Source organism: Chroicocephalus ridibundus, chromosome 3 (assembly GCF_963924245.1).
Source record: "Chroicocephalus ridibundus chromosome 3, bChrRid1.1, whole genome shotgun sequence".
NCBI lineage: Eukaryota > Metazoa > Chordata > Aves > Charadriiformes > Laridae > Chroicocephalus > Chroicocephalus ridibundus.
In genome coordinates, this window is record NC_086286.1 from 27,362,777 (window position 1) to 27,387,909 (window position 25,133).

Here is a 25,133-nt window from a genome sequence, read left to right on the forward strand (position 1 = left end):
AGGGCACATTGCTGCCTCATGGTCATCCTGTTGTCCACCAGGACACCCAGGTCTCTTCCAGCTGAGCTGCTCTCCAGCAGGTCAGCCCCCAACCTGTACTGGTGCATGGGGTTATTCCTCCCCAGGTGCAGCACCCTACACTTGCCCTTATTGAATTTCAGCTCTGCAATTAGCCCTAATGGGCTGTAGCCCAGTGCACTGACTTCCCACAGCTCCCAAGGAACAGCCCTGGGAGAGCCATGTCCAGCTGTAGCTCCTGCAGTGGAGACCTCCCCAGCCCAAGCTTCTCCCCACCATCCTGTTGCTGAGCCACCAGTATGTGGACACAGCCCTTCTGCATGTCTTTGTCTCCACACAGGCAGATGCGAGTCAAACGGAGTTGGCTGTAAATCAACTAAGGGAGCTCGAGTCCTGCCCTGGGACCTCGTTTCACGCTCCCTCTTGCAGTGTGGAGGATGTTCTCCTGCCGCTTGCAGCAGCACAGTGCTAAGGCCATCCATCACCTTCACCCTACGGGCCATATTTACAGCCCTGCGACACCCTGTGGCACTGAGTGTGTGTTTGAGCTCTCACAAAGCATCGCGGTTTGAGGTAAAACGTTACCAGTTTTCTTTTTCAGTAATTTTACTTTTCAGCTAAGTCTCTTCTAACTAATTCAACTCTCTGAATAGGACTCAGATGCTAACATTTTCCCCAAGTTGATTTCCAACACTTTAGGCTTAACCGTGCCAAGTTTTCCATTCCCGTTTTTAAAATACCATGTTCTCAAGCATGAAGTAATCATGGGATACTAAAACAATTCCTCTGTTACTGGCCTGAACTGAAAGAAATCCAACCTCAGCTGAACCCAGACCTACCCCAAATAGAAATAATGTCCTGTTGTGATTCTGATGGATCCTCAGACCTCATGGATCTTCACTGATCTAGCTTGGAATTTACTGAACTTCTATGTGCAGCTGCTTTACAATACTCAAGAATAAACCAAAATATCTGTGAAGCACATTGATTCTTAATCTAAAGCAGTGTCGGGATTTTTTTTTGGGTTGTAAACAAAATTCCTGTACTCCACATCCTTCTAAACAATTTGCTTAAATCCCACCAAAAGGAATATATGCCACACTCACTCCAGAAGGATGGTAAAATTATTTATTCTTACATTAGTTTACATATACAGTGATGACATTTGGCTAGAAAAATGCCTGTATTGTAGTAAGAGATATTCAAACAACTACAAACTGTCAATAAATACCTTAAAAACATACTGTATGCTGATGCAGAAATACCCTATGCTCTTTTGGTTACTTACCCAGTACAATATTATTGAAAAGTTTTTTGGTGTTTTTCATGCAACATCAAAATTCTTCCAACAATTCATGCTATACAACGTCTTTTTCTTTATTAGGAATGGCATGAAATTTAAAACCCTGTTTAGTAGTAAAAATTGCTGAAAATTTTAACACAAATCTCTCAATTGCTGTATTAAAAAGAATCAATCTAAAGAAGGTTGTCTTTAAAAAAAAATCATTTCTTCAACTAATTCTTTATAAAACAGGCAGTATTTCAAAAGGGATGTTTCCATCCACCGTAACGAATCATTTGTGCTTGCAAATTTTAAAAGGAATATTCGTGGCAAAAAAATAAACCCAACTGGTAGGTAGAGGAGAGATTGCAGTATGGACTGGCTAAAACCAAACATGCTTTCAACATCTGTCCAGGAACACACTAAACACTTATCCACATCACTATGCCATCACCTACTCTAACAATTAGAAATGGAGTTTTAATAATACTTAGCTCTTTTCATGCTCAAAATTCTTCACAAACATTTACATAGTCCTAACGCTTCTGCAAGTATTATTATCCCCATTTTACGCTTGGGGTGGTGGAGGTGGAGAGGGCTGGGAATTTGCCAGGATACAGACTGCATCCTTTCCCGCTTGCCTCCCTCGGTTCTCCAAGTTCTTTATCGCTTTCTATATTTTACACTCAATGTACTGGAGAGTCCCAGGAAACATGGGTGGTACGTTTCTGTCAGTTATTAGTGGTTATTATGCAAGTTGTGCCACTTTGAAAGTTACATGATGAACATTAAAATAATAATCAAATGAAGTCCACATCCAAGGCTCAGGACATCCTAGAATACCTAGAATGCCACATCATTTTCAAAGCAAGCTTGCTCTTTCCTTAATGAAGTGTTAGGGACCTGAGGCCTAATTCTCTCTGTTGTACAGCCAAAACGACTCTTAAAGTTAGTCATGGCCGTACAAAAGAATAAAAACTGGCCCTCGCCATCTGTCCCTGAGAACACGGAAAGCCCCTACAGTGGCCCAGTACATCCTGACATTGTACAACAAAAAGGACAATCTAGATCAAAACGAAGATTTGAGATATAGCTAACTCACCATAAGGTACAGATAACGAAGGTCTCTTCCCTCCCACCCCTGAATTTGAGAACATTTGTGTCTGAATTACGTCCTAGAAACCGTGTGGGAAAGTAAATGCCTAGCAACGAGATCGTAGATATAAAATACGGTATTTTGCCTTCGTCTTAGTATCAATCCCCAAATCGCTTTGTTTCAGTTGATTTCAACATCCTACAAGGAAAGGGCATTTTTGATTTTGCCACATGTGCCCTCTTGAATTTTCTACCTTATACCTTGCAGTCTGTGTCCCGTTTTGATTTTCATCCTGCCTAGTTTACTCTTACTCTAAACCCAGCTTGGTTTCTTGCTGCCTCCTGACAAGCTCCAGGCTTGCTCTGCCAGTGGACTGCAGGAGCAATGGATAACGTTGCGGTGGTTTCACCACCTGATCCGTGACAGATGAGAGACACAAAATTCTGTCACTCGTAATAACAAAATGACCGAGTGTGCAAAATTACATCCCTCTTACAGGCACCCAAAAGGCTTTAAAAAGGCACGTGTATTCTTTGTCACTTGTTCCTCAGTGCCTGATGTTGGTGGTTTTAGCGCGTCTCCAATAAACCCCGTACAACGCACGCATTCCCTTGCAGTATGGAAGGAACTTGGAATAAAAATTAAGATCATCAGATGTACTTCAGAGTCAGCAGTTGTTATTCAGTGGCTTTCTCGCCCTTTAACAAACACTAGAGCTGCGCTACCTGTAAGAAACACATTTTTACAGCAACCTCACTCTTTAATCCATTTCCCCTCTCTTTTCCCAAACATCCAAATTTCTAGCAGAGGGGAACAGTGCATGTTATGTGGGCTTTTTCCCAAGCAGGTATCCAAAGCTCTTCCTGCCTTCTGTAGAGCTGGTAGGCCATAAAACATTTCTTTTGTGCAGATGTGGGAGCAAAAGTACAGGAGTTTTGCCCCTCTTCTCCCAGCAGCGCAGCCAAGAGCTGGCAGGCTGGCCAAGTAACCCACTTCTGGCCATGCCCTGAGAGGTGAGAAGCGCTTGCGGCTTCTTTTGACTTCAGGTGGGGACTGCGGATGTTCGCCATCAATGGAAATCAGTCCCAAGGCACTAGGCAGGAATGGAAAGGACGTAACAAGGCTATTGTGACTTGGGGTTACAGCTGAAATACCAGGCTAGAAAAGTAAGAGGCACTGTCATTTTCCTCTGGGCTTTCTGGAAAAAAACAATTAAAACAAACATAAAAAAGATGCAAGATCCCCAGCTGAAGCCATTCTTCCCGCTTCAAAAATCCAGGAGATGGAGGGATCGAGATAACGTGGATTCAAATGTACTAACGTTGAAACATTTCCATTTCAGACGGGTGAAACCCACTCGCACACTGGGGCATGGCTTCAGTTGTGTGTGAGGGAGGGGAGCCCACAGGCCTGCTTGGGCTCCCGGGGGGCTTACTGGAGGAGTTTCATCTCCAAATGCCAGTCTGGTGATGGCAGCCGACCATTCCCTCCAGCCTGGACTGAGCCAAGTCTGGATCGAACGCGTGTTCGCATCAAACTGGACTTCTAGCTGCCTTAAAAACGCAGTCTTCAAAAAAGGGTTAAAAAAAGGAAAAGCTGATGCTTTGGCAATTCATTGACTGTTATGTGGTCCAAAAGCCTCGAAAGATTATCAGTAGTAGCTTGACTGATGGCAATTCACTATTGCATGGCTGGTAGTCACCAAAAAAAGCATTTCTTAATGGTTAAAGCAGTCCCATTGATCGGTTACGTTTTTCACAATTCCTCCAGATCGGTTAAATCCACAACCACTTTCAAAAACAGAGTGTCGTCTCTGATGTAAGTGTTCTTTGTGTTCTCCAGGACAGCGTGTGACACGAAGCGTGGACATCCAGAGGCAATATTCATTTCTCCGTCCGGCCTTTTAAAACTGCTGCTGTTGGGGTCAGCTCTAAAGACTTCCACAATGTGATTTTTTTTCCCGCTTTGGTCCAGAAGCATCAGTGTAACTTTTTGCTTGAAAGGCCACAGCAGCAGCGAGTCAAACTCCCCTCTCATCACTACGAAGTAGAGGGAGACGTGTGTTCCCTTTCCTGAGCCATCCCCATTCAGGTAGGCTCTGGCGCATAACCTGTACCCGCAGCGGCTGGTGTAAAAGGGCTGGCTGAATATGGAGAGCACACGGCCTTCTACCGCCTCTTTTTTCTTCATCTTGTAGTCCGTGATTTTCCAGATTAATTTCCCATTGTAGCACATGCCTTCCAAAAGCTTAAATCGTTCTTCGTTTTTATTGAGCTGGGCTTTGTGAATATTGATCTGGAGATCGTGTTTGCTGGACTGACCTTCCAAAACAACTGGAGGGGAAGGAAAAAAAAAAAAAAAGAAAGAGACACACATTTGGTAAAATAAAACTGTCAGAGCACGGGATACAAAGAGCAACCAGACTCGAGCTGACGATACTGAACGACTCAAGCCTGAGTACAGGCTGTTAACTAGTGTTACTGCATTTGTTAACTTTTTTTTTATTGTAATTGCAGTTTAATAAGGAAAACTGGTAACTAAAACCAGATTTAATGCCTGACTATGGATAGTACCACTGCCTCCATCACAGCGCACCAGCCTGACCAAGCCCTGCTCTCTGGCCCTGCAGTGCCACAGGAATTCAGGAGATGTTGTGGAGTAGGGGAAGGCTGGAGGATACAGCACAAACCACCATGGCTTGGTCTTAGAAAGCAAGAAGAAAGCCCTCTCTGGCTAATAGCTGCAATTGACTGACTGTAGGACCAGAGTCTCTACTTTAGCCACCAGTAAATCAGCAAAAACCCCACACCATGCAGAAAAGAAACAAAAAGTCCCAACACACCCAAGCGCTGATCGTATGTCTCCATCAGGGCAATCTTCTGCTTTACATTTTCAATTGTGTCAAACAGGGGTCGCAAGTCTAATTTACTTTGCTGCTGGTTTGCCATCTGTATCAGCTGTTTCACTTGTGATTCTAGGCGCGCAGACTTATCCAGGTGACTGGCCAGAGCCTTCCCAGTTCATGCCATTGGAAGAGGGTGGAAGCAGAGACAAGAGACATTCATAAAATGCCACTTCGTTTGAAATAAGAGAAAGAAGCTTTTAGCCTGTCGGCAATATCAACTATACGGTGCATTTGCAAGTACTCTGCTGGTTTAGGAACGTATCCAAATGCTTCTTCACAATTAATTCAGTATTTAGTGACTGAGAAGCCGTCCCTTACTCAGATCAATTCGCACTGCATCACTTCAGTCAACTGATTATTCAAATTTACATCTGCATGTTTGCTCTGGGGATCTGGCCATGAGGATTTATACAGTGCTTTTTGCCCAGATCAGATATCCAAAATTCTTTATTGGTTAAAATGAGAAAACAATACTGTATTGTAAAAAAACAAGAAGGGCTTGTAAAGTGTTTGGGAGACAGTATTTTTTATTGCCCTGCTATTAATAACAACTTTTATGGCATAAACACGTTTAAGGACACAAGAAAGCAATTGGCCAAAAAAGATAAAATTAATGTCTCACCTGTGTGCTTACCATCAAGTTGCTATTTTTACCAAACAGCTGTGTAAACTGCCTGAATTCTTTCTCACACTTTTTAATGGCCTCTGCTAGCTGCTGGATTTTAATCTCTTTACATTCCAGGCTCTTATATAGGTCAGATATCTACAGATGGAAAAAAGAGAGTAAAAATGCTAAGGCACACCAAAATATACAACGATCAAATTAAAACATATGTGACTATGTAGGAGAAAGTGGAAAAGTTTACAGTGCAAAGCCTTTAACTTAGCTAGATACAGCACTACTTAATTCAGAATTTGTGAATTTGTCCATTTGTCTGAAAGAATGGAACATAAGGTAATCATATTCTTTAATAGATCTGTGTGGCAACAGGCGTAAAGAGACTCATATCTCTCATCCCCATCATGATGATCCATTCGGGGGATAATACATACTTACATGCACACATGTGCATGTGTTTCTGTGTGTATGTATATACTTCCCCCCCCATATTAGGGTCTAACCAGTAAAAAAGATGAGTCAGTGAGTAGTACTAACTCCAAAACCAAGTTGTAGGATTTCAGGGCACTTATTTTTAGCATAAGCAAGCAGAAGAGTAAGTCAATCATCAGTTTGGATGCCTTCACCTTAGCAGGATTGAGCATACACCCGGTGTCACCTGATGGGAGCCGCAGAAGCCATCACGAGTGGAAAGCTGCTTGCAACTGGCTCTGCACTACTCTGTGCTGCCTTTACAGAGGGGGGTGACTTGGGCATCTAAAGGCTCCTTTTTGGAGCAATCTGACCAGCCACTGAAACTTTAAAATGCTCTATCTCCAAACTTTGTACCTACTGTAAGCAGAGACCAAAAGCAAATGAGGTGAGCGATGGCAACGAGCCTCCCACCGTGCTTGGTGGAGAATATACGTGCCTGAGCATAGAGAGGTTTCCATCTGATTGACTGACTTCACTAGAAAAGCTTACGCTGACTTTCGAGGTGTGCAAAGATGACAAAAACAGTCTTTTAAAATGTAGCTGAGCTAAACCAGGCAACAAATGCAGAATCTCGTATCATCCTCTAACCAGCGAAGCACCACTGAAGAGTGCTCGTTAAATATGACTTCGTCTTACCTGTTCTTCCAACCGGGAGTTCTTGTCCAAAATCTGCAGCATGTGTTCCCGCAGGGCACTGTTTTCATGTTCGGCAAGTTTCCCTCTTTTAATCTTAGAGAGGCAGAGGGGGAAGTGAAAGAATAAAATAATAAGATACGCAGATTTTTGAAGCTGTTAGTAAAAAATTTATTGATGCAAGTATTTAAAATGTCTCCTCTGTGCTTTGAAAGTGAGGGAACAGCCGTCCTGATTCTCTTGTACAGCATCTTAGCTGATATTAGAAATGGTTGTGAAAGAACAAAAAATGGGGTGTTTGGTTTTTTTTTATTAATTACTCTGATTGTTTTGGGAGACAAATTCTAGTCCCAGTACAGACAAAGATCTATAAAACAGTACCTTTACAAGACAGCCATACTGCTTATATGGGCAGTCCACTTCTGCCTCAGGACACACAGCGTGATGCTTTTCAATCTGCATGTATTAACAAAGAAACTTGCTATGACATAAATATGAAGTAACTTGCCACACTAATAAAATCTCAATGCCTGCATAAAGGGTGAACAAAGGCCAATGTCACAACACCACCGATCACGTAAACAGGGAAATGAGTATTCAGAGTCAATAAGCAAGCCAGATGTTTTTCCATACTGCAAAATGCCAAGAGTTTGCAGTGACCGAATACCTCACTTCTAAGATGGGATGTATATTCCTTTTAGGGCCAAACAAAGAAAATACTTAGAGCAATGAAGTTTTATTGGCACGGGCCAATGTGGTCTGCAACGTCACTTTCAGTTTTCATAAATGTCTGTGACCTGCTGAATGACGGTATATGAAAAAAATAATAGTACCTCCTTTTTCAGAATTATTTGTGAACAGTTTTGGAGACAAGGCACAGGATAATCAGGACAGTCATTTTTCTCATGATCCTGGGGAAAAAAGAAACAAAACAAGGCAATGGTTTGGATTTTTGTGAAGTAGTATACATGGAGGAAGCTATGCAAAAAGTAATCCCAAACATACATGTGTAAGCCCCATATCACGTTGTTGTTCATAAGTGAGCAACAGTAACTGGTTTTATTTAAAGCACGTTTATTATACTTTCTCCTTCAGCTACTCAGCCAAATTGTGTTTCAGGGGTTGTTAAGGCCCATTGCAATGCTGGAAACTTTTCACCCAGCAACATTAAGAAGAAACACGTGCTATGGATTCCCAGGGAATGCTTTATAATCTTACCTTTATGTTAATTAACATCACATATTTATTACAGTACTGACACATTTCGTCTCGAAATTTACAGTGCCGGCTCAAATGCTCTTTCAAGTCTTTCCGTAGAATTTGATCACAACATCCATCATTAGTGCACTGCACGCTTTCAAACAAACACTGCTGAAGATGCTCCTGCAACACGTGACAGCAAATTAAACCCCAAAGTATTTCATCGCATCTCCAGTTGCCCAACAGACCCACAGAGACATTCGGCAGTTTGGTAACAAACAAAATTCCATATACTCTTTTCTCTGTAAACTTTCTCCTTTTCCAACCTCAAAACTATAGTGAACATGAAAATTTGGAGAGTCCTTTGTATGACTACCACTTTTCATTCAACTGACTTCCCGAAAAAAGGCCCAAATGGCCACTACGCCTTGGCAAGATTTCTTGAGTCAACCATCACGTGGCACCTAAGCATACAGAAGGTATGTATAGATGCTACAGATATACTAAAGCTACCTAAAGCAATGGTTCTTATCAAACAAATAACCTAAGGCAAAGCCGGAACAAGCTCACAGCCGTAATATTTTGAGCTTAATGTTTGTTACTTACGGTGTACAGCTAAGTCATAGTTGATGTACTTAAACCACATTGCTACAATAACTCTGAAGTCTGAAGACAATAATTGGAATTTAGCTTACAATAAATACACAGAGTTTGCATGAAAATCAAAGGCTTCAAAATTTGACCAAGCAAACTAACCTGGTATCGTCCCAGAATTATTTTTGAATTGCAGTCAGGAATGTTTTTGCAGAACACATGCAAATTCAGAACTTCTCTTTTACAGCAGTTGTCTTTGAATACCTGTAAAGGAAGCAAACCAGTCCTCATATCCAGTCACATAGGATGTTAGAGAGAATATAAAAAAGCAAAACATCACAACAAATCTTTTAAGCACACAAGTGTAGACTCCACAGTTGTGAGTATGGTTCTTGATAAGTCATATTGAAAACTTATACTAAAAATATAAACTAAAACATATATGAATTTTCTAATAAGCGTAGGGTTTTTTCCCCCCATATAGTTATTCCACAGATGCTGATCCATCCCACAGCCAGCAGGAGTAGTAGCTCAGGAGCTACAAAACCGCTGCCAGAGCCTGCCTGGATCTGGAAGGAAGCAGCCTGAACTAACGGGCCCCAAGGACCAAACCAGCTCTGTGCATGCAGCTCCGACGTTTGAGCACACAGTATGTCTTTGGAATGGAGATGATGCTGAGATATCCCTTCTGTAGACTCTGAGAAACAGCACCATTCCCAGTTGTGCATGCAGAAGCAAATTAAGCCCCCAGAGCAAACTTTCAGTCTTATTTAGACATCTTCATATAATGAGCATTATAAAGCTGCTCACTGTTGCACTACTGCCATCAAAATTTGCACAAAGTAGAAGACAGCGAATGAAAAACAAAAATCATGTGGACAGCCTGATTACAATTTCCTATCAGGAGTAGGGAAGAAAGGAAGGATTTGATTTGATTTCACTGGAAAATTCATTCTGGCAGGACCAAGTATGCAGTATGCTTTCAAGCCTTGGCATATAAATAAGGCTAAATGAATCCATTACAGAAAAAAAAAAAACCAAAAACAACACCAAAGAAAGAAATAATCAATTTGCAAAACAGGAAGCATAAACTTATCTTTTCCTCTACAAAGTTACCCAAAAGTAAATTAAGTCTGCAGGGTTAATGAGATATAATGGAAATAGTTAAGGCAACAAATTATAACCAAGTCAAAACAAAGACAAATAAATAAGATCCCCCAGCAAGATGGGGCATTAAAAAGGCAAGTCAATAAGTGATCCCCACCAAAAAAAGCCATCTGATGACTAGGGAAAATTTAAAACTTTGTGAAACTCTTCAACAGTTTACTTGAAATACAAAGACTAAAATGAAATAAGTTCAGAACATGAGATATAAAATAAAGCGTTAGCTATACACCCATACTTCCTTTCTGGGAGAGCACCACTGAATACACTGCTTCCCTTAGCATCATTTCAGAGACAAGAACTGCTCTGCCCCTGAGGACTAACAGACTACGAGCCACCTTGTTCCCAGATGTCCAGCTTTTTCCAAGCAGATATTGACTGTTGAAGCAACTGCAACTACAGCCACTTACCTCGTGCATTTTTATTGTTTCTTTGTCGACAGGACAGGTGGGTACTGCACTCAACTCTCTAGATCGAAAGAAGAGTCATGTTAACACACAGAAAATTTGATTTATTTTGCAAAATTGGGTTATGCTAGAATCTGACTCTGGCAGAACTCAGTACTAGGATACCACAACAACCAAAAAAAGTGCTTCAAAACCACTTTTGTCTGGCAGCTACACAGCCAAATTCTATCTACAACTCTAGGAGAGCATTAAGGTGCGAAAGTGAATGTGTAGCAGAAAGCAGAGTTTGTCCTATGAGTGTTAATAAGATGATTTTAATTAACAGGACTTTGTGACACTCTCGCCATCTCCTGCTCGCAAATGTCTTATCTGAAATAATCCCATCGTGTGCATTAAACCCAGCCTTTGCCTAGCGCAAGCAGCGCACTCCTTGCTACGCCAGTAAAAAAAGATCTCATGGCTCCTATCTTTCAAGACTTCCAGAAGTCCCAGGATAAAGGACAATAAAATACTTATTGAGGCAGTGCAAAAGGGAGGCAACTCAGAGAGAGAAAGCAGCAAACACAAAACATCTAAAAATCGTAAAAGGTAAATGGCGACATCCATCCACGTAATCAGGCTCCTCTGCAGCCTTCCTGGGCCAAATCCTGCCCTTGGGCACAGCAACCAGTACGTAATGTATTTCCAGACAGGTCTGTGGGGTAAACTCATTTGTACCTGCGGGTAAATCCCAAGCAGATGGATGCCAGCAGCCTTAAGATCTGACTATAGTATTGGGTAATACTAACATCAGTTTTAAAGCTCCACTAAAATAAAATAAACTATACAGAAGCAAGTGAAAACAGCTTAATCTAACCACCAGTGCCAATACTGTACGACATTAATGCAACAAATTCAGCTGAACAGCACAATGTGAGACAGGGAGACCAAAATAGCATCTCATGCAGTAGTGCTTAAGTTTATATCAACAATTTCTTTACGCTGACTTCCCTGCAGTTACCAAAGCATTCCTCACCAACACTGGGTAAGGTCTTTAAAGACAACTTTAAAGCACTGAGACTGCAGTCATTGAGTTCAGCAGAGTCTTCCCATTGACTCCTTCAGCATTTTATCAGATCGGTACTATTATTATGGCACTCACTGCTGATTTATAGAAGGCATTGACTTCTTTTTAGGAAGGGACAGGACAGAGAGCTTGTGGATGCAGGAGGAATCTGCACTGACCTCAAAGAAAGAATGCACTGCTGGCAAAATCGGTGGCCGCATCCTGTCTGGTGGGGGTTGTGAAGGACGAGGTGGCAGTAGGCGCACTTGTACCGGTCTTCTAAAGTTTCGACAAACTTGTAGTCGGCGTCAGGCTCGAAGTCCAGAGAGATGGCGCTGGCAGAGTTCTGGCGCGTGAAGATGCCCGAGAGACCAGTGAGTTCGTCACAGGCCATGGGAGCTGCACTGGGAACCACCAGACACAGGGAGAATCCTTTCAAATGTTCACCGGCAGACAGGCCACTTTGGCTACCCCTTGCAGCAGGATGCTGCTCGTAGGAGGATTTTCATTTGCAGCAGGGTGCGACAAATTTTGGAGGGAAATGTGGTGCCAACTATGGAGGAACAACAAAATGCTCAGGGAACCACAAAATGATGGCTACATGGCAAGCATCAAAGCACACTTCTTTGGAAATGAGTTTCACAATCTGAAAATTATTCCTCAGAATAGAGATTTTTATGTTTTATTAAGTTTTCTTGCAGCAGCTCTTAGTTTCAAAACAGTTACAAGAGTCACACATGGTTGGGGAAAGCAGAGGCCAAGTCTTGGCCCTAATGTCCACCAGGAAAGTCTACACTTAATGCAGAGGCCACCCACACGACTTCACGAGTTCATTGCACTGGTTCAAGCAAGAGACAGCTTTGTGGTTTACAGCAAGACGCGTACAAAAAAGAAGGCAGCAAGGGGATTTTACCTTCAATTTAGGTGTTACAGGAGGCAAAGCCTCTTAGTTTGACATCTTTCTTTTCACAGTCGGTCACTCATTTATAGCAGTAAACTCTACTACTATTTTTTCAGAGTTTTACTTTATTATGTGCAAGTTCTTGGCTATATTCATCCTGCCTGAAAGAAACGGTGAGGAAAAAAAGAAAAAAAAGAAAAAAAGAAAAAAGAAAAAAAATGCAATCAGAAGCGTCACATAAGTTTTTCCTCTCAACCTACTAAAGCTCATACACAGCACAGAATACAATCTTAGTTTTCTAATAGGAAAATCCAGCAACATTTGTTTCCAGCCGTAAATTACAAACCTTGAGATTTACCACCCGTCCCTCAATCTTGCAGTACTGTTTTTTGCAAATAGCTCAAGACCTAGAGCCACTCTGGTTTTCGTTTCTTGTGGCTTTGCATTCTGAAGACATTTTTTCCTTACAGGATGTGTACAAAAGCACAACCCACCTGAGCTCTCAGAGCATTTCACGGGGGAAGTGCTCAATTTTATAGCTGTGCTGCGGGACGCTATTTCTCCTCTGCCTGCATCACCTTCCCTGTCAGTCACTCGAGTCACTCTCACTGGCATCAGCACCTCCCTGAGAGCTCTGACTCAGCTCCTGTAAGGTCACCGAGGGTATCTGCTGCTCTGGTAGGGAAGCAGGGCCAACACATCACCATTAATAACCTTACGCTGGCATTAAACAGTATGCCAAGTCCTGATACACCGCCCTGACTACCTGCTGCAATGGATTCCTGGCCCACGAAAGCAGTGATTAGGACTGTGCTACGCAGAGCTCCGGTGCTGCCACAGACCTCCCGGCCTCCAGAAAGCAACACCCATTTTCCTTGCTACTTTAAAATCCCCTACTGGGCAAGGAAATCCTGCTGATAGGTAAAGTACTCAATTCAAAATCAAGCCAAAGCATGTAACCAGCGAAAGAGTATTTCACAACAAACATTTACGTGCTTCCGTAACTCAGCGCCCTTTTTCATGGTTGTGCATGGTATTTACCTGCCCAGTTTGTGAGAGCCTCCCTGCCCTCCACCAGGCTGAATGTCAGACTAACTCCAGCACAACTGATCATCTAACACCGGTAACCCACAGGAATATGAGCCCTAATCATATCCCAAGCATAAAGACTTACTATTCCAACTGGAGTTTGCAAATTACCCTATTCAGTCCCTCTAAATGAACTGCCTTCTGCTTCAAACCAGAGATGATTGTCCACGTTGCTCCTTTCATTTTTAAACAGCTGACCTTTTCTCCTTTGAAAACAGGGTTCCTGCTTCTCTGACGCTTAATAAGGAGCAATTCTATTCTCCTCACATCAACCAGAGATGCCCAAATGCAGCCTGAGGGATTACCAGCCTCCTGCCTGGGCTGTCTTGGTAGCAGATGCCAGCAACGGAGCGCGCCTGCTGCTTCCGAGGCAGATGGAGAGCTGCCACCATTAACTCCCACAGCACAGACTACCTACAGGACGAATTTCCAACAAACTCATTCTGTCGTTGGTCGGCAAGAACCCCAACACACGTTTCCTTCCTCTCTCTTACTAGTGTGCCCTCCCATTTACATGGCAGCCAACTGCCTGAGTCCTATTACACTCTAAGACTTGTATCATCTGATGGAATCGTTTAGCAAGTCAATGCTGCACTGTGTAAAAACATGCAAAAAAAGTAATCCGTATTTTACCCATTTTTGCCTTTAAGGGTCTACCTAACTCCTGAAGTACTTCCAGCTGGGGTGAACAATGCTACAAATGTTTTAGGCAACAAAGTTATGGTATGCGTTAAGAAGAAATACAGTCACCAGCCCAAAATCCCATCCAGAAATGCCTTCAGAGCTCTCGCCATTAATTAAATCACTCACATTCGTTCCCATCTCTTTCTGCAAGGAGCACTCTGCTGCGGTACAATCCCTTCCAGCTCTCTTGCTGAAATTAGAGCCTTTATCTCCTTAAACGCCCTCATGCTGCACCAATATCCCCAACCCAGATCCCATTCCTAAAAAAAGAGACTCTCGGCATCTCCATGAACGCGCCGCCTCCCCCTCAGCCTCACTCAGCAGCACGTTGCACAGCTGAGGGCACCTGAGGACACAGGAAGGATCACTTGAGGCGAGAGGCGAGCCTGCCTATTCAGAATGGAAACCTTTGGGTTTCCAGAAGACCGGGGATGTTTGCCACCGCTGCCAGCCTCGCAGGGGGCTTGCCGCGAGGTTTGCAGCTGTTCTGCTGGAGGAAACGGCTGCCCCAGGAGAGGACCTAAGCGTGGCAATGCTTCACCCAAGCTGGAGAGGTGCCCGCATGAATCAGCCGTGGAGACGGGCTCAGAGGAGCCGAGAAACCGCAGCCCTGTGCCAGACCTACTGCCGGCCAGCGCTAGGCGGGATGCCATCCAAACCATCGCAGGCGGTGCGTAATCCCCATCCCAGTACCCACCGGTGACTCAGGGCGGATTGCAGCAGCTCTTCTTCCACTTGGGTCTTCCAGCGCCCACACCCGTGGTCTCTGAACTGAAACCAAAGGGAAACCGTCAGGGGAAAAAAGTGCTTTTTGTGTGACAGTGAGAGCACGCCAATGGTTAACTGAATCAATTTCCTGCTTACGCTAATGCCTGACGGCGTAGGAGACAAGGTATGCTTTCACTTCTGCCTGTTCACAACTAAGTGCAATGGGAAGGTGTCCTTTCTTTGCATTCACTGTCATTTTTCAGCACATGTATGAACTGTAATGCTCTTTTAAAATATTAGAGCTCATGCTGCATAACGACGCTCTTCTGGCAGACACACAACACTACGCGGCAAAGGGATTTTCACCGCAACTCCTCTGCGACAGCACACGCACAAAAAACCCCACCAATCTATAGTCACTGAAAATCTACACGTCAAAAAAAAATGGATTTCCATATACCGAAATAAACAGAATTAATTCTGACCGCACATAGAAAAGTAGTACGAATCACTAGAAGCTAAGCCCAAGTCCTGTAAAGAGCCACCAAAGAGTAGGGAGCTCAACGTCAGCGCAGCACAAAGAGCTCCCAGCTGCACCTTCCTACCGTCTCAGCATCCCAGCCCTGCCCGCGCCACCAGCGCCACACGCAAAACGCCTCAGGAGCAGCTCTTTATATAACTGTGTTGTATGCAGATGCTTTAACCTCACTGGAAATAATCCAAAGGGGAGAATTTTCGTAACAAAAATAAACTTTCTTAAATGTGGGCTAGCCTGTTTTAACTACCACCACACCAAACTAAGCCCAAACGTTTTCCATTAAAATGCTCCACACTTAGCCTATCTTACTGTTCAGAAACCGAGTAAGAGATGAGCAGAACATGATAATAAGGAGGCAAATCAGCATGGGCATGACTTACTATAATATACAAATTACATTAACACTTTCAAAGCCATGTTCAAACAGTTCCCCTCCAGCAGCGCCACCTCTGCGCAGTCAGAATGCAGAGAAGCGGTGTGCAACGCCGATAGCACATTGAACTACTGTGGACAGATTAACTTTCTTTAGCCACAAAAACATACTAACTGCACACAGAGAAAACCATCCCTATGACGTAGTCACTCTTTTTAAAGAGAATATGTTTTTCCTTTTTTCTCTCGCGCGAAGCCAAGCACCCCTGCAAGGTCAGCAGATTAATTACCCCATGAGCTACGAGTGCACCACTACAGCAGGCTGCAGCACCAAAACCTGCAGGACGGCAGACCCGAGGCACAGGCACTGAACACCACCACGTCTTTTAGACTCACAGGGGCAAATATGTGAGTTGTTATCACAGATTTGGTCATGACATATGGACAAGAAGCTGGGCCCCTTGGTCCTGCTGCCCAGCAAAGAGGGGTTGAGAGCATGGCTTCCGACAGGTTCGCTGCATGAGGGGAGGGCAATCCTCAGTTACCCTCCAGGATCGGGGTATGGCTCAGTAAAAAGCATTGTGATCACTTTCTTTCTTACCATGCTTCCATGAAATACATACAAGAGGGAACAGAAAAAAAGTCATGCCGCGATGTTCCTACACACCTAGCTCTAGTTCAGCTCTATTGCTTTGCCCTAAGGCGCTTGGCAGGGACGAGTCTTAGAAGATGCCCTGTCCCTCCCTCTGAAAATTATCTACCTTTTATGGTACATCAGAACAAGAAGCCTTGTCTTAGTCACGGTGGGGAAAGTTTTGTCAAACTTAGAAGTCTAAGTTCACTTCATTGTGGGCTGACAGGCAGAAATATAACGGAGGGGAACATACCTTGCATTAAAATGATCCTCTCCAAGCTGCCTTATAAACTAGGTAGATTAGCTGCCTTCAGTATTTTTGAATTAAAATAACAAAGTTATATGATTTGCTACTAATATAAGGTCCTCCACAAAACCACTGCGTTTTGGGGACAAGAAATGTATGCCCCAACTCTTAACATATGGAGCAGAACAGGTAACAGAGTCTGATAAAGAATGACTAAAAATATCTACACAATTGAAATACATATTTAAGATACAGCAGATATTACGGAGTCATGTGAAAACAGCAGACGATGACATCTGACATCACTGAGGGATCATCCTTGCGCCTTCCAGCCCAGGAGGAGCTGCAACGAAGTGCACTTGCAGAGTCTCCATGGGGCAGAAGGACCACAGCTGCATCATTTGAGCCCCCCAGCCCAGAGGCTGCGGAGGGAAAGGATCCCCTATTGCACCAACATGGACCCACCACTGAGACTCAGGGCTCGCTCCTGCTTCACCTGGCAGCAAGTCAGCCTCAGGAGCTCTTCTGTTGTTGTCCTACTCGCTTACAAACCATGGTGTGGTGACCAGCTGGTACCCTGCAGACAATATTTCTAACAGCAATAATTTGCTATTGGATATGTGCCTGAGGCCCCACGGGGGATGTTGCTGCCGAGGGCAGCAGAACAAATTTATTTTCTTTTGTATACAGACAAACTTTATTCTCAAAGCACAGTAAAACCCTACTACGCAAGCATCAATTTGCTACTCTCCATAGGCAAATTTTCACTAAGCAGAGTAAGATGGTAGGGTTTCCTTTGCACAGAGTTACAGTCAAGCATTACAATAAATCCCCATAAGACCAGACTTCATTGGGGTTTTTTTAATGCACAGATTACAACAGAGATAGCATTTAAAAAAAATAAATTAAAAAATACAACTCTTACAACTAACGAAGTGTGTCTGGTGCTGAAGTACCTTTGATTTTATGGACAACTTGCTTATTGACGACATCTGCTATTTTCCCTGGATCTCCTAATCATTAATTAGTTTTGTATTATCAAGAAATCCCTCTACATCTAATCAACACAACATCGTTACAATAATACGGAAAACTTTTGTCTTAAAATGATCCCATTCACAGATGGAAAATAATTCTGTTCCCATCACTTCCATAGCAATACCTGGATGTTTTACCGTCTTAACTAAGCACCAACAGCAATTTCGGTAAGAAAGCACCGTCACTCACCCCTACGACACCCTGGCACCGCCAGTTCAGGGGCTGAACTCAGATCCTGAGACGTTTCGGGGTCTGCAGCCCTCCCCCTGTGCAGCCCCGTGCTGCTCACACCCCCCTGCACCAGCCCTTCAGAGCTGCGAAATAATTCTAGCAAAGTTAGGCTCCTGCCGGCATTAACAAGACACATTTTGGTAAAGCCGTACCTGAAAACTGTAGCCGGTCCTCAATGGGGAGAAAATGAGAGAGCAAACGAGAGAGAGAGTGCGCCAGTGTAAGCTTTGTGGTTAAAACAACAGTACGAGCATTTTAAAGCAGCAAGGGAGTGGAAATCCCCCGGCGTAGCTTTGAAAAAGATCACGTCTAAAAACGCTTTAAAAGCATTAAGGCAAAGGCAAGCCATTGAAAAGTATTTTCCTTTACTGTGTTGATGTGGGGACTGCAGATTTTACCATTTGGAGCAACACAAGGTTACCAAGGACTTTTCTCACAGTTCTCATCCAAGATACGGAGGAATTTTCACCTTTCACAAAAGTGGTGAGTGATGTGACCAAAGAAAAAAAACATCTGGGCAGCAGGAAGCACAGAAGGATGTAAGGAAAACCCAGTTCCAGCCCTGTGAATCCTTCCACAGTAGCCCGGGTGGACCCGCTCGTTGCAGGAAGCGAAGGGATGGCTCAGGGAGGAAACGGCACCGGCTCGGTCACAGAGCGACTGCATCAACTCGCGCTACGGGCTGCACGGGCATTTCGCATTTAAGCCAGAACTCTCCAACCGAGATAAAATCCATTTTAAGAAAATAAATGTTTATATTTGGGGTTTTAATAATTTAAGTGGACATAAACCCGAATGATTTTGGAGCCTGAACTTAATTGCGCACACAGGGCCCCTGGCAGCCTTCATCTCCACTGACTCTGCGCCAGCCTCCTTCCCAAGGCTCTAACGTGCTGCCCTCGTGGCAGTCCACGGGCTCCATCTCTAACCCCTCTCTTTTCTAATTCTCCTCTGCTCCCTCCCCTGGCTTTCTAGTCTCTTTTTTTTTTTTTTTTCTCTCCCCTAAAGTAAGGTAACTTATTTTCTATAAAAGCGGTAATTTTCAAGCCTCCTGTTATTTAAAATACTAGTTTTCTAAAGAAAGCTCCTATTATATCTTGTAGTAAAAGCAACACATTTAGCCTTTTCCCTTTAACTGAGCCTGCTCCCAGAGCCTTTCTAACCTATTTCAATTTCCCACCTCTCCTCCCAGGAGGCATCTCAACCTACTGCATGTTTTCATGAACCTTCCCTGAAGCTCTGGAACAGACAAGTTATCACTAGAGTCAGTGGCAAAGGGAAAGGCATCGATTCGAAGGCATGCTGCTTCTTCGTGGGATCAATTAAATTGATCCAAGTTGACTTTCTAGATGCAGCCTAAGCTCACTTCTACAGTCAAGCTTTTTAAACCAGAAGATATTCTTTCGTCCTTGCCACGAACTTATGTCCCCAGGGTGCATCCTGGCAAGCTGCTGACTATGCACAACCCCTGCACAGGCTGACATCAGAATAGCAAACCAGCTCGTACGTGGGCTTTCCTTGAGCCTGGCAGCTCTGGAGGAAGGACGGATCCGCTGGTTTCGTCGGGAGGAGGCAGCGCTGCAGAAAGTGTGGTGGTCTGTGAGCACAGCTCCAGGAAGCACCATCTGCTTCTGGGAAGCTTTGGGGAAAACCCCAAATGGAGAAGCTGAGTAGGAGCAGGATCTTAATTTTAAACAATTTCACTCTGCAGATGAGTAGAGAGCCATAGGCTGGTGATACTGTTCGTGGGCAGCCCTCAGTCTCCTCCAGCGCCAACTGCAGTGCTGAAACCCCGACCAAGTTTCAAGCAGGCTCAAAGGATGAAGGCGACCAAAAAGACAGACAGCAACAGCATTTAGGAAACAGAATGAAGGAAAAGAGAGAGACAGAAGAACAACATAAAGAAACAGAAGTTACTGAAAGGAGGTAACAATAAAAGACAGAGCAAGACAGCTAACACGTTTTAATTTTTTTACTTTTAGTGTATTGGAGCTGAAGTCAAGTCCTCACTTTTCCTAACAAATAATAGGCCATTAAAAATTTTGCAGAACTAGGTCTTTGGGGCTTTTAAGTTTACGTTTCCTTCCCTGCCCCAAGGGAACATGCTATCCAGGACATCAGTTGCTTTGACTGTTCAGTCCATTTGGCCATGAATACCTACTCAAGGCATAAGAGGCTCTCGGGTTTAATTTTCCACGCCCCTGACCATTTGACTTAGTCTTAATGAAGAACTTAATCAGCGTGTATACAGAAACCTATGAATCAACTCATTGGTTATTCATCCGAATTAGTAGGATGAACTCAAATTTTGCTAGGGCTTGCCACCCCCTTCTTCTGATGCGTTCCCTTGTTCCAGGGGTAAACCGTTCCCCCCGCTGCGGCCTCAGGAATTCATGAGGTCAGTGGATTTTGCTCTAACACACACATGTATTTGATGACATATGGACACACATCCTCACCAAAAAGGTAACTGCTAATATCAAAACCCCAAGGCTATTGGGGACCCAAAAAAAAAAGGAGGGAAAGGATGTGCTCTTAAGAAGTCCTTCCCATGAGGTCAAGCAGGACGGGCTAGAGATTTATGGAAGTATGGATGGGGAGTGGTGCTTTCCCGTGGACCCTTCTGTACATGCGATCTGCAGCTGACACCTGTGCAGCCCGGCAGACGCACAGCGAGCCCTGCCACTGCCACAGGCCTGGACGCCTGCTGGGAGCAAGGTGCAGGGACCTCCCGGGAGGGAAAAAAAAAAAAGGCAGAACCGTCCCTTTATGCATCAGGCAAGATGCCGTGTAAGATGGATGCTAAACATGCTGTGGGCAGCATCCAACCCCGCTCTCGCTGCTGGCACCAGTTTTAGCTTTATTGCTCCCAGCAGTGAATAACTTTGCCGTTTTTAGTGACCTCAAGGTGCATCTCAGGCATCCCCAAGGTCCGTGTTCATAATTTGTCAGTAAAAAACTGCCGTGAACAAGGTTTAATGTCGACGACAGCGAGACACACAAATGGACAAGATTTTTCTTTATAGGTAGTGCCCAGTAGCCTTCCATAGTCTCTTTCATTGCATACATGACCTGGCAACTGTTTGTACCTGCTGTTTCCAAGGCAATATTAAGAAATTAAACCCTTGATTTTTTGTTTCTTTCATAGTTAGTACGGGCCACATTCCAGTTTCAAGTGCATGGATACAGCGGACGAGACTGAAAACGGTAGGACTTAGCACATCAGGTCTGATCATTGCGCATCTCACAGAGACTACTTCGGGAAAAACTGCTTTGCAGATCGTTCCTCCCCTTGAGGTTTGGTTAGTCGCTAGGTGGTTTTGCGTAATAAGAAAAAATAACTTTTACGTTTCAATGTTATCTTCTGCAAAATAAGCACACAGCAACATACTTACCCTGAGAGAATCCCTATATGCAAATGTGAGTATATTACATACAAAAACGTGCTTTATCAGTCTCCCCCTCAGAGACAAATATGCTTAACTATACAGCACTCTGGGCAGTCCCATATCAAAACCACCGTGGTTTAGGGTGCAGACAGTTTCTCACACACTTGTTTATTTGTTGCAAGACCGAGCTGGGGAGACTATGGAAATTTTTGCAACATTTTTATTAACAATATACATGACTCAAGTTTCCTCATCTTCCTGAGCCCAGCCACGCATTGGGGTAAAGAGGTTGGTGTCCTTCCTGGGCTGAGGGAAGAGGGTGGAACAACTGCGCATTGCAGCCCAAATTGGTACAGATAAGGGACTGACGACTAACAGTGTGAATATTAACTCTTTGCAGTCATTCGCCAAGAAACTTGGACAGAAAAGAACTAGAAAGCAAGAGAAGAGGTTCTGAAATCCTCACCGCAACTCAGGTCTGGGCCATGAGGGCACGCTGGCCGTAAGGCTGCGCAGTGGGGCTGGGGTCCTGCAGCAGCACCCTCGGGCCGGCACGCTGCTCCGGGCAGGCTGCTGGCCCCTGCTGAGAACGGCAGGTCTGCCAGACAAAAGAAACCACCTGTATCGCTGCAGCCACCACCAACTGTCTCAAGAAGATCAGAAGCCCAGGAAAGGTTACGACTCACACAGACTCCCTGGAGAGCCGGGGGGAGGAACACCTCTCCACAGTCAGCTGTTTATTGATCGTAAGTAACATCTACTTATGTAAAATCAAGGGCTCAGACAAAGAATTGAAGAAGATAGAGGGCTATAGGTTAGCTTAAAGACAGGACACAAATAAAGCCCAGAAGATCAAGCACCCTACAAGCCTGTAGCTGCCCACTGAAGGGATGAGGCAACGTGACCCAAACAATACACAGCACAGAACGAAGAGCTCCTGACATGGACCACAGCTCTGTCCTTTGGTGGCTACACAAAAACTATGCTCCTGTCTTAGGGAGACTGATTAGGGAGTCTGTGGGGTGAAAAAGAGCTGTCTCATTTCTGCTCTTTGCGCTCATTTGAAATCTTTTCCCCTCCTGGATGTCATTCCTCATCCCCTCTAAACTCCGCAGTTACTCCTTTGGTGTATCCTCCTGCGCCCTCCGCTGTTTCTATGAGTGCCACAAGCTTTTCTTTTCATGCTTCCTTCCTCACGTTACCCTGAATTTTATCTCTCAGCAGCTTGCCCCTCTTCAGCCAAAGTTTCCTGCCAACTACTCACAGATGTGCCCTGTTGCCACAGACCATCTTCCTGCATAGGCTGAATCCTTGGCCTCTCCTCCGGTACCCAGCTGGTGGGTGACCACCAGCTTGGAGGTAGCCCGCTGTCCCCAGCCTTCCCCAACAGGCCTTCTCCTGCACAGCTCCTCAGTGTCCAAACCTGACACAGCCAGCTTCATATTCCGCTCAGGTCCATAACCTTAATTTCTCTCTCAAGCTTGACGCGTTAGAACTTCACAATGTCTCGCCAACTTCTCCTGCTTCATTCCTCTACGCGATACAGTATTTCTTGTCCCCGTATACAAATAAAACTCTTGTCCATCATCATCATCATCCTCTGGTTTTCCAAACACTCATTTCTCCTGAAACACGATCTTTTACTTATTTATCGACCCAGGGTGCTGCATAGGGATCGTTTTTCTAAGTCACAGCTACAATCACATCACCTCTCTGTCCATCCCTCCACTCCCCCACTGCACCAAAACCTCTTGACTTTCAAAGCCTGTTCTAGTCTCCCTCCACTTGCCCCTGCGTCCCCTCCAATGATTTAAAAGGGCTGTTTCCATCTCTGGCCAAATGATGATACCAGGCACCACTGCCCCCTTGTTATGTATTTGAGCAAGTGCGTACTGGGAAGGCAGATTTTTGGAGGGGTATTAGCAGGCTATTCTACTTTGAATCTCTTCTGCAAAATTACCTTTGCCAAGCAGCTGGCAACAACTGGTTTCTGCCTATCATACTGGTCTGGAGGGTCACACTGTCCCCTTGTAGCTCTTGCCCACAGGCGCATCCCTCCCCTGCCCCGACTTTGACTACAAACCCCCTTCAGCCAAGGGCTGCGGGGTTTTGCCCTCTGCTCGCACAGCTCCCGGCACACCAGGGTCCTCATCCATGGCAAACACCTCTCCACGTGACAGAAATAAGAAAGATAACCAAGGCTAACAGCAAAGGAAGCGACGCGGGGTGGTTTTAGGCCGAGCGTAACACACGACCACCATGGCTCACACTAAAATCAAAAGCAAGAAGGCAATGCAGTCCTCAGGAGAAAGAAGATGAAGAGCGATACTAGTCATGCCGGTATTCCTGCAGGAGAGCATCCTGGAGCGCCTCAATTTTATGTTCATTGTTAAAGCTGCGTGCTCTGCCTACAATCAGCTGGGGAGGTTTAAAAATACAACCATGTTAGTGCTGCCGGCCTGGAGCCATGCCTGACCTGAATACACCGAGCTATTTTTAGCACATCGCTGCGCTCCCTTCAGCCATCCCGTATTTATAGAACGGAAGTTATGAGGAAAGTTGTTCTTGGCTGGCATCGGGAAGGCGCAGCCAAGCTAACAACAGGCAAAGCAATTCAAGAAGTGCAACAATAGGAGCTCTCCATTTTTCCTGCTAAATCTGAAGAGTGTTGAAAGTACTTGGTCAAAGCCTACTGCCTCCGTACGCTCCCAGAGTGCTGTTAATCAGGGAAAATGAGAGGTCTGGCTGGGATTCCCTGCACACACAGGGAGGGGAAATTCCCTTCCCCCCCTCCCCCAGCAGAATTCAGCTGACACCAGCGGGGATCCTCCATGCAGCTCCCTGCGATCTTAAGCCCAGAGCGGCCGCAAAGGCATTCATCCGCCCCAGCACACCCTCGCTGCTTTGTTCCCTCCTCTCACCCTCCAAAATTTCAGCCCTGCCCACCTCCGAGACGCACACCGGGCCATCCCTTCCCTTCCCCCGGGAGAGGAGCGGGGAGCCCCCGCCGCCCGCCAGGCGGGGGCCGGGCCGGGCTCCGCGGAGCAGAGGAAACCCCCCACCGCAGCGCCATGAGAGAGCGGGGGCAGCTCTTCCACACCATCCCCGGGGGACGCACCAAGTTCACCTTTTCTCCACGGCCCTCTCTTTTTTTTTTTTTTTTTTTTTAAAGCGAAAAAGCGCCGCAAAAAGAAGAGACTTCCCCCTCCGAGCCGAGGGGGCAGGAAGAGCCCTTCAGAGAGGCTGTCACCCACCCACCCACCCATCCATCCACCCACCCACCCACCCACCGGGGCCTCCCTCCCGCCTCCCGCCCACCGCCTCCACCCGGGGCCGCGCCCGGCCAGCGCCCACCGCCGCCCGCGGGCCCCGCGCAGCCCCGGCACCGCTCCCCGACACCCGCCTCGGCCCCGGCCCCGGCCCCGGCCCCGGCGTGACCCCCGCACCCGCGGCACCGCCCCCCCCCCCCGCCGCACCTGCCCCGGCACTCGCTGCCCTCCGGGCGGGGACGGTGGCCGGGCCGCGGTGGCGCGGGAGGTGCGGGGCCGCCGCCGGCTGCGCGGGGCGCGGCTCCGTGCGGGGCGGGCGGGGGGGAGGAAGCGCCGGTGCCGCCGCCGCCGCTGGGAGCCGCTTTCGGTTTCATGGCAACCCCCGGGCGGGGAGACCCCGCCGGCGGCGGCGGCGGCGCGGCCCCGCCCGCAGGGCCCGGGGGCGGCCCGGCCCCGCCCCGCTCCGGGCGCCTTCGGTGTTCCCTCTGCCTCCGGTGTTCCCTCCGCCACCGCGGAAACGGCGCTCAGCTTGAATGGAAGAGATGAGCTGCGGCTCGCCGTGGGTCGGGAAGGCTCCCCCGCAAGCCCCGCCGCCT

At 45.8% G+C, this 25,133-nt stretch overlaps 1 protein-coding gene across 4 annotated transcripts; it reads right to left on the minus strand.

Moving 5' to 3' along the window:
- Positions 1 to 1,144: 1,144 nt before the first annotated feature.
- TRAF5 (TNF receptor associated factor 5) lies at positions 1,145 to 24,867 on the minus strand. 4 transcript variants are annotated; one of them, XM_063328512.1, is made up of 13 exons: positions 24,745 to 24,867; positions 14,809 to 14,882; positions 12,351 to 12,495; positions 11,617 to 11,990; positions 10,396 to 10,453; positions 8,984 to 9,085; positions 8,246 to 8,410; positions 7,861 to 7,938; positions 7,409 to 7,483; positions 7,031 to 7,123; positions 5,924 to 6,064; positions 5,239 to 5,407; positions 1,145 to 4,729 (listed from the first exon to the last, which is right to left on the minus strand). In XM_063328512.1, exons 4-13 carry the CDS (start codon positions 11,829 to 11,831, stop codon positions 4,152 to 4,154), a joined length of 1,674 nt encoding a protein of 557 aa, XP_063184582.1. In that variant the 5' UTR covers positions 11,832 to 11,990; positions 12,351 to 12,495; positions 14,809 to 14,882; positions 24,745 to 24,867; the 3' UTR covers positions 1,145 to 4,151. The 4 variants fall into 4 exon arrangements, with proteins under 4 accessions (XP_063184582.1, XP_063184584.1, XP_063184581.1 ...); XM_063328514.1 differs by having other exon boundaries at positions 11,617 to 11,841; positions 12,351 to 12,499; XM_063328511.1 differs by having other exon boundaries at positions 12,351 to 12,499.
- Between the last annotated feature and the right edge of the window lie 266 nt (positions 24,868 to 25,133).

Bases quoted from the DNA above. Each gene is read 5' to 3' on its own strand.
- TRAF5 (XM_063328512.1), bottom strand. From the start codon at position 11,831: ATGGCCTGTGACGAACTCACTGGTCTCTCGGGCATCTTCACGCGCCAG. The intron at 7,124-7,408 runs GTACTGTTTTAT...TGCCTCTCTAAG, and splicing joins AGTATGGCTGTCTTGTAAAG to ATTAAAAGAGGGAAACTTGC. The intron at 5,408-5,923 runs GTGAGACATTAA...TGAACTGGGAAG, and splicing joins ACTTGATGGTAAGCACACAG to GCTCTGGCCAGTCACCTGGA.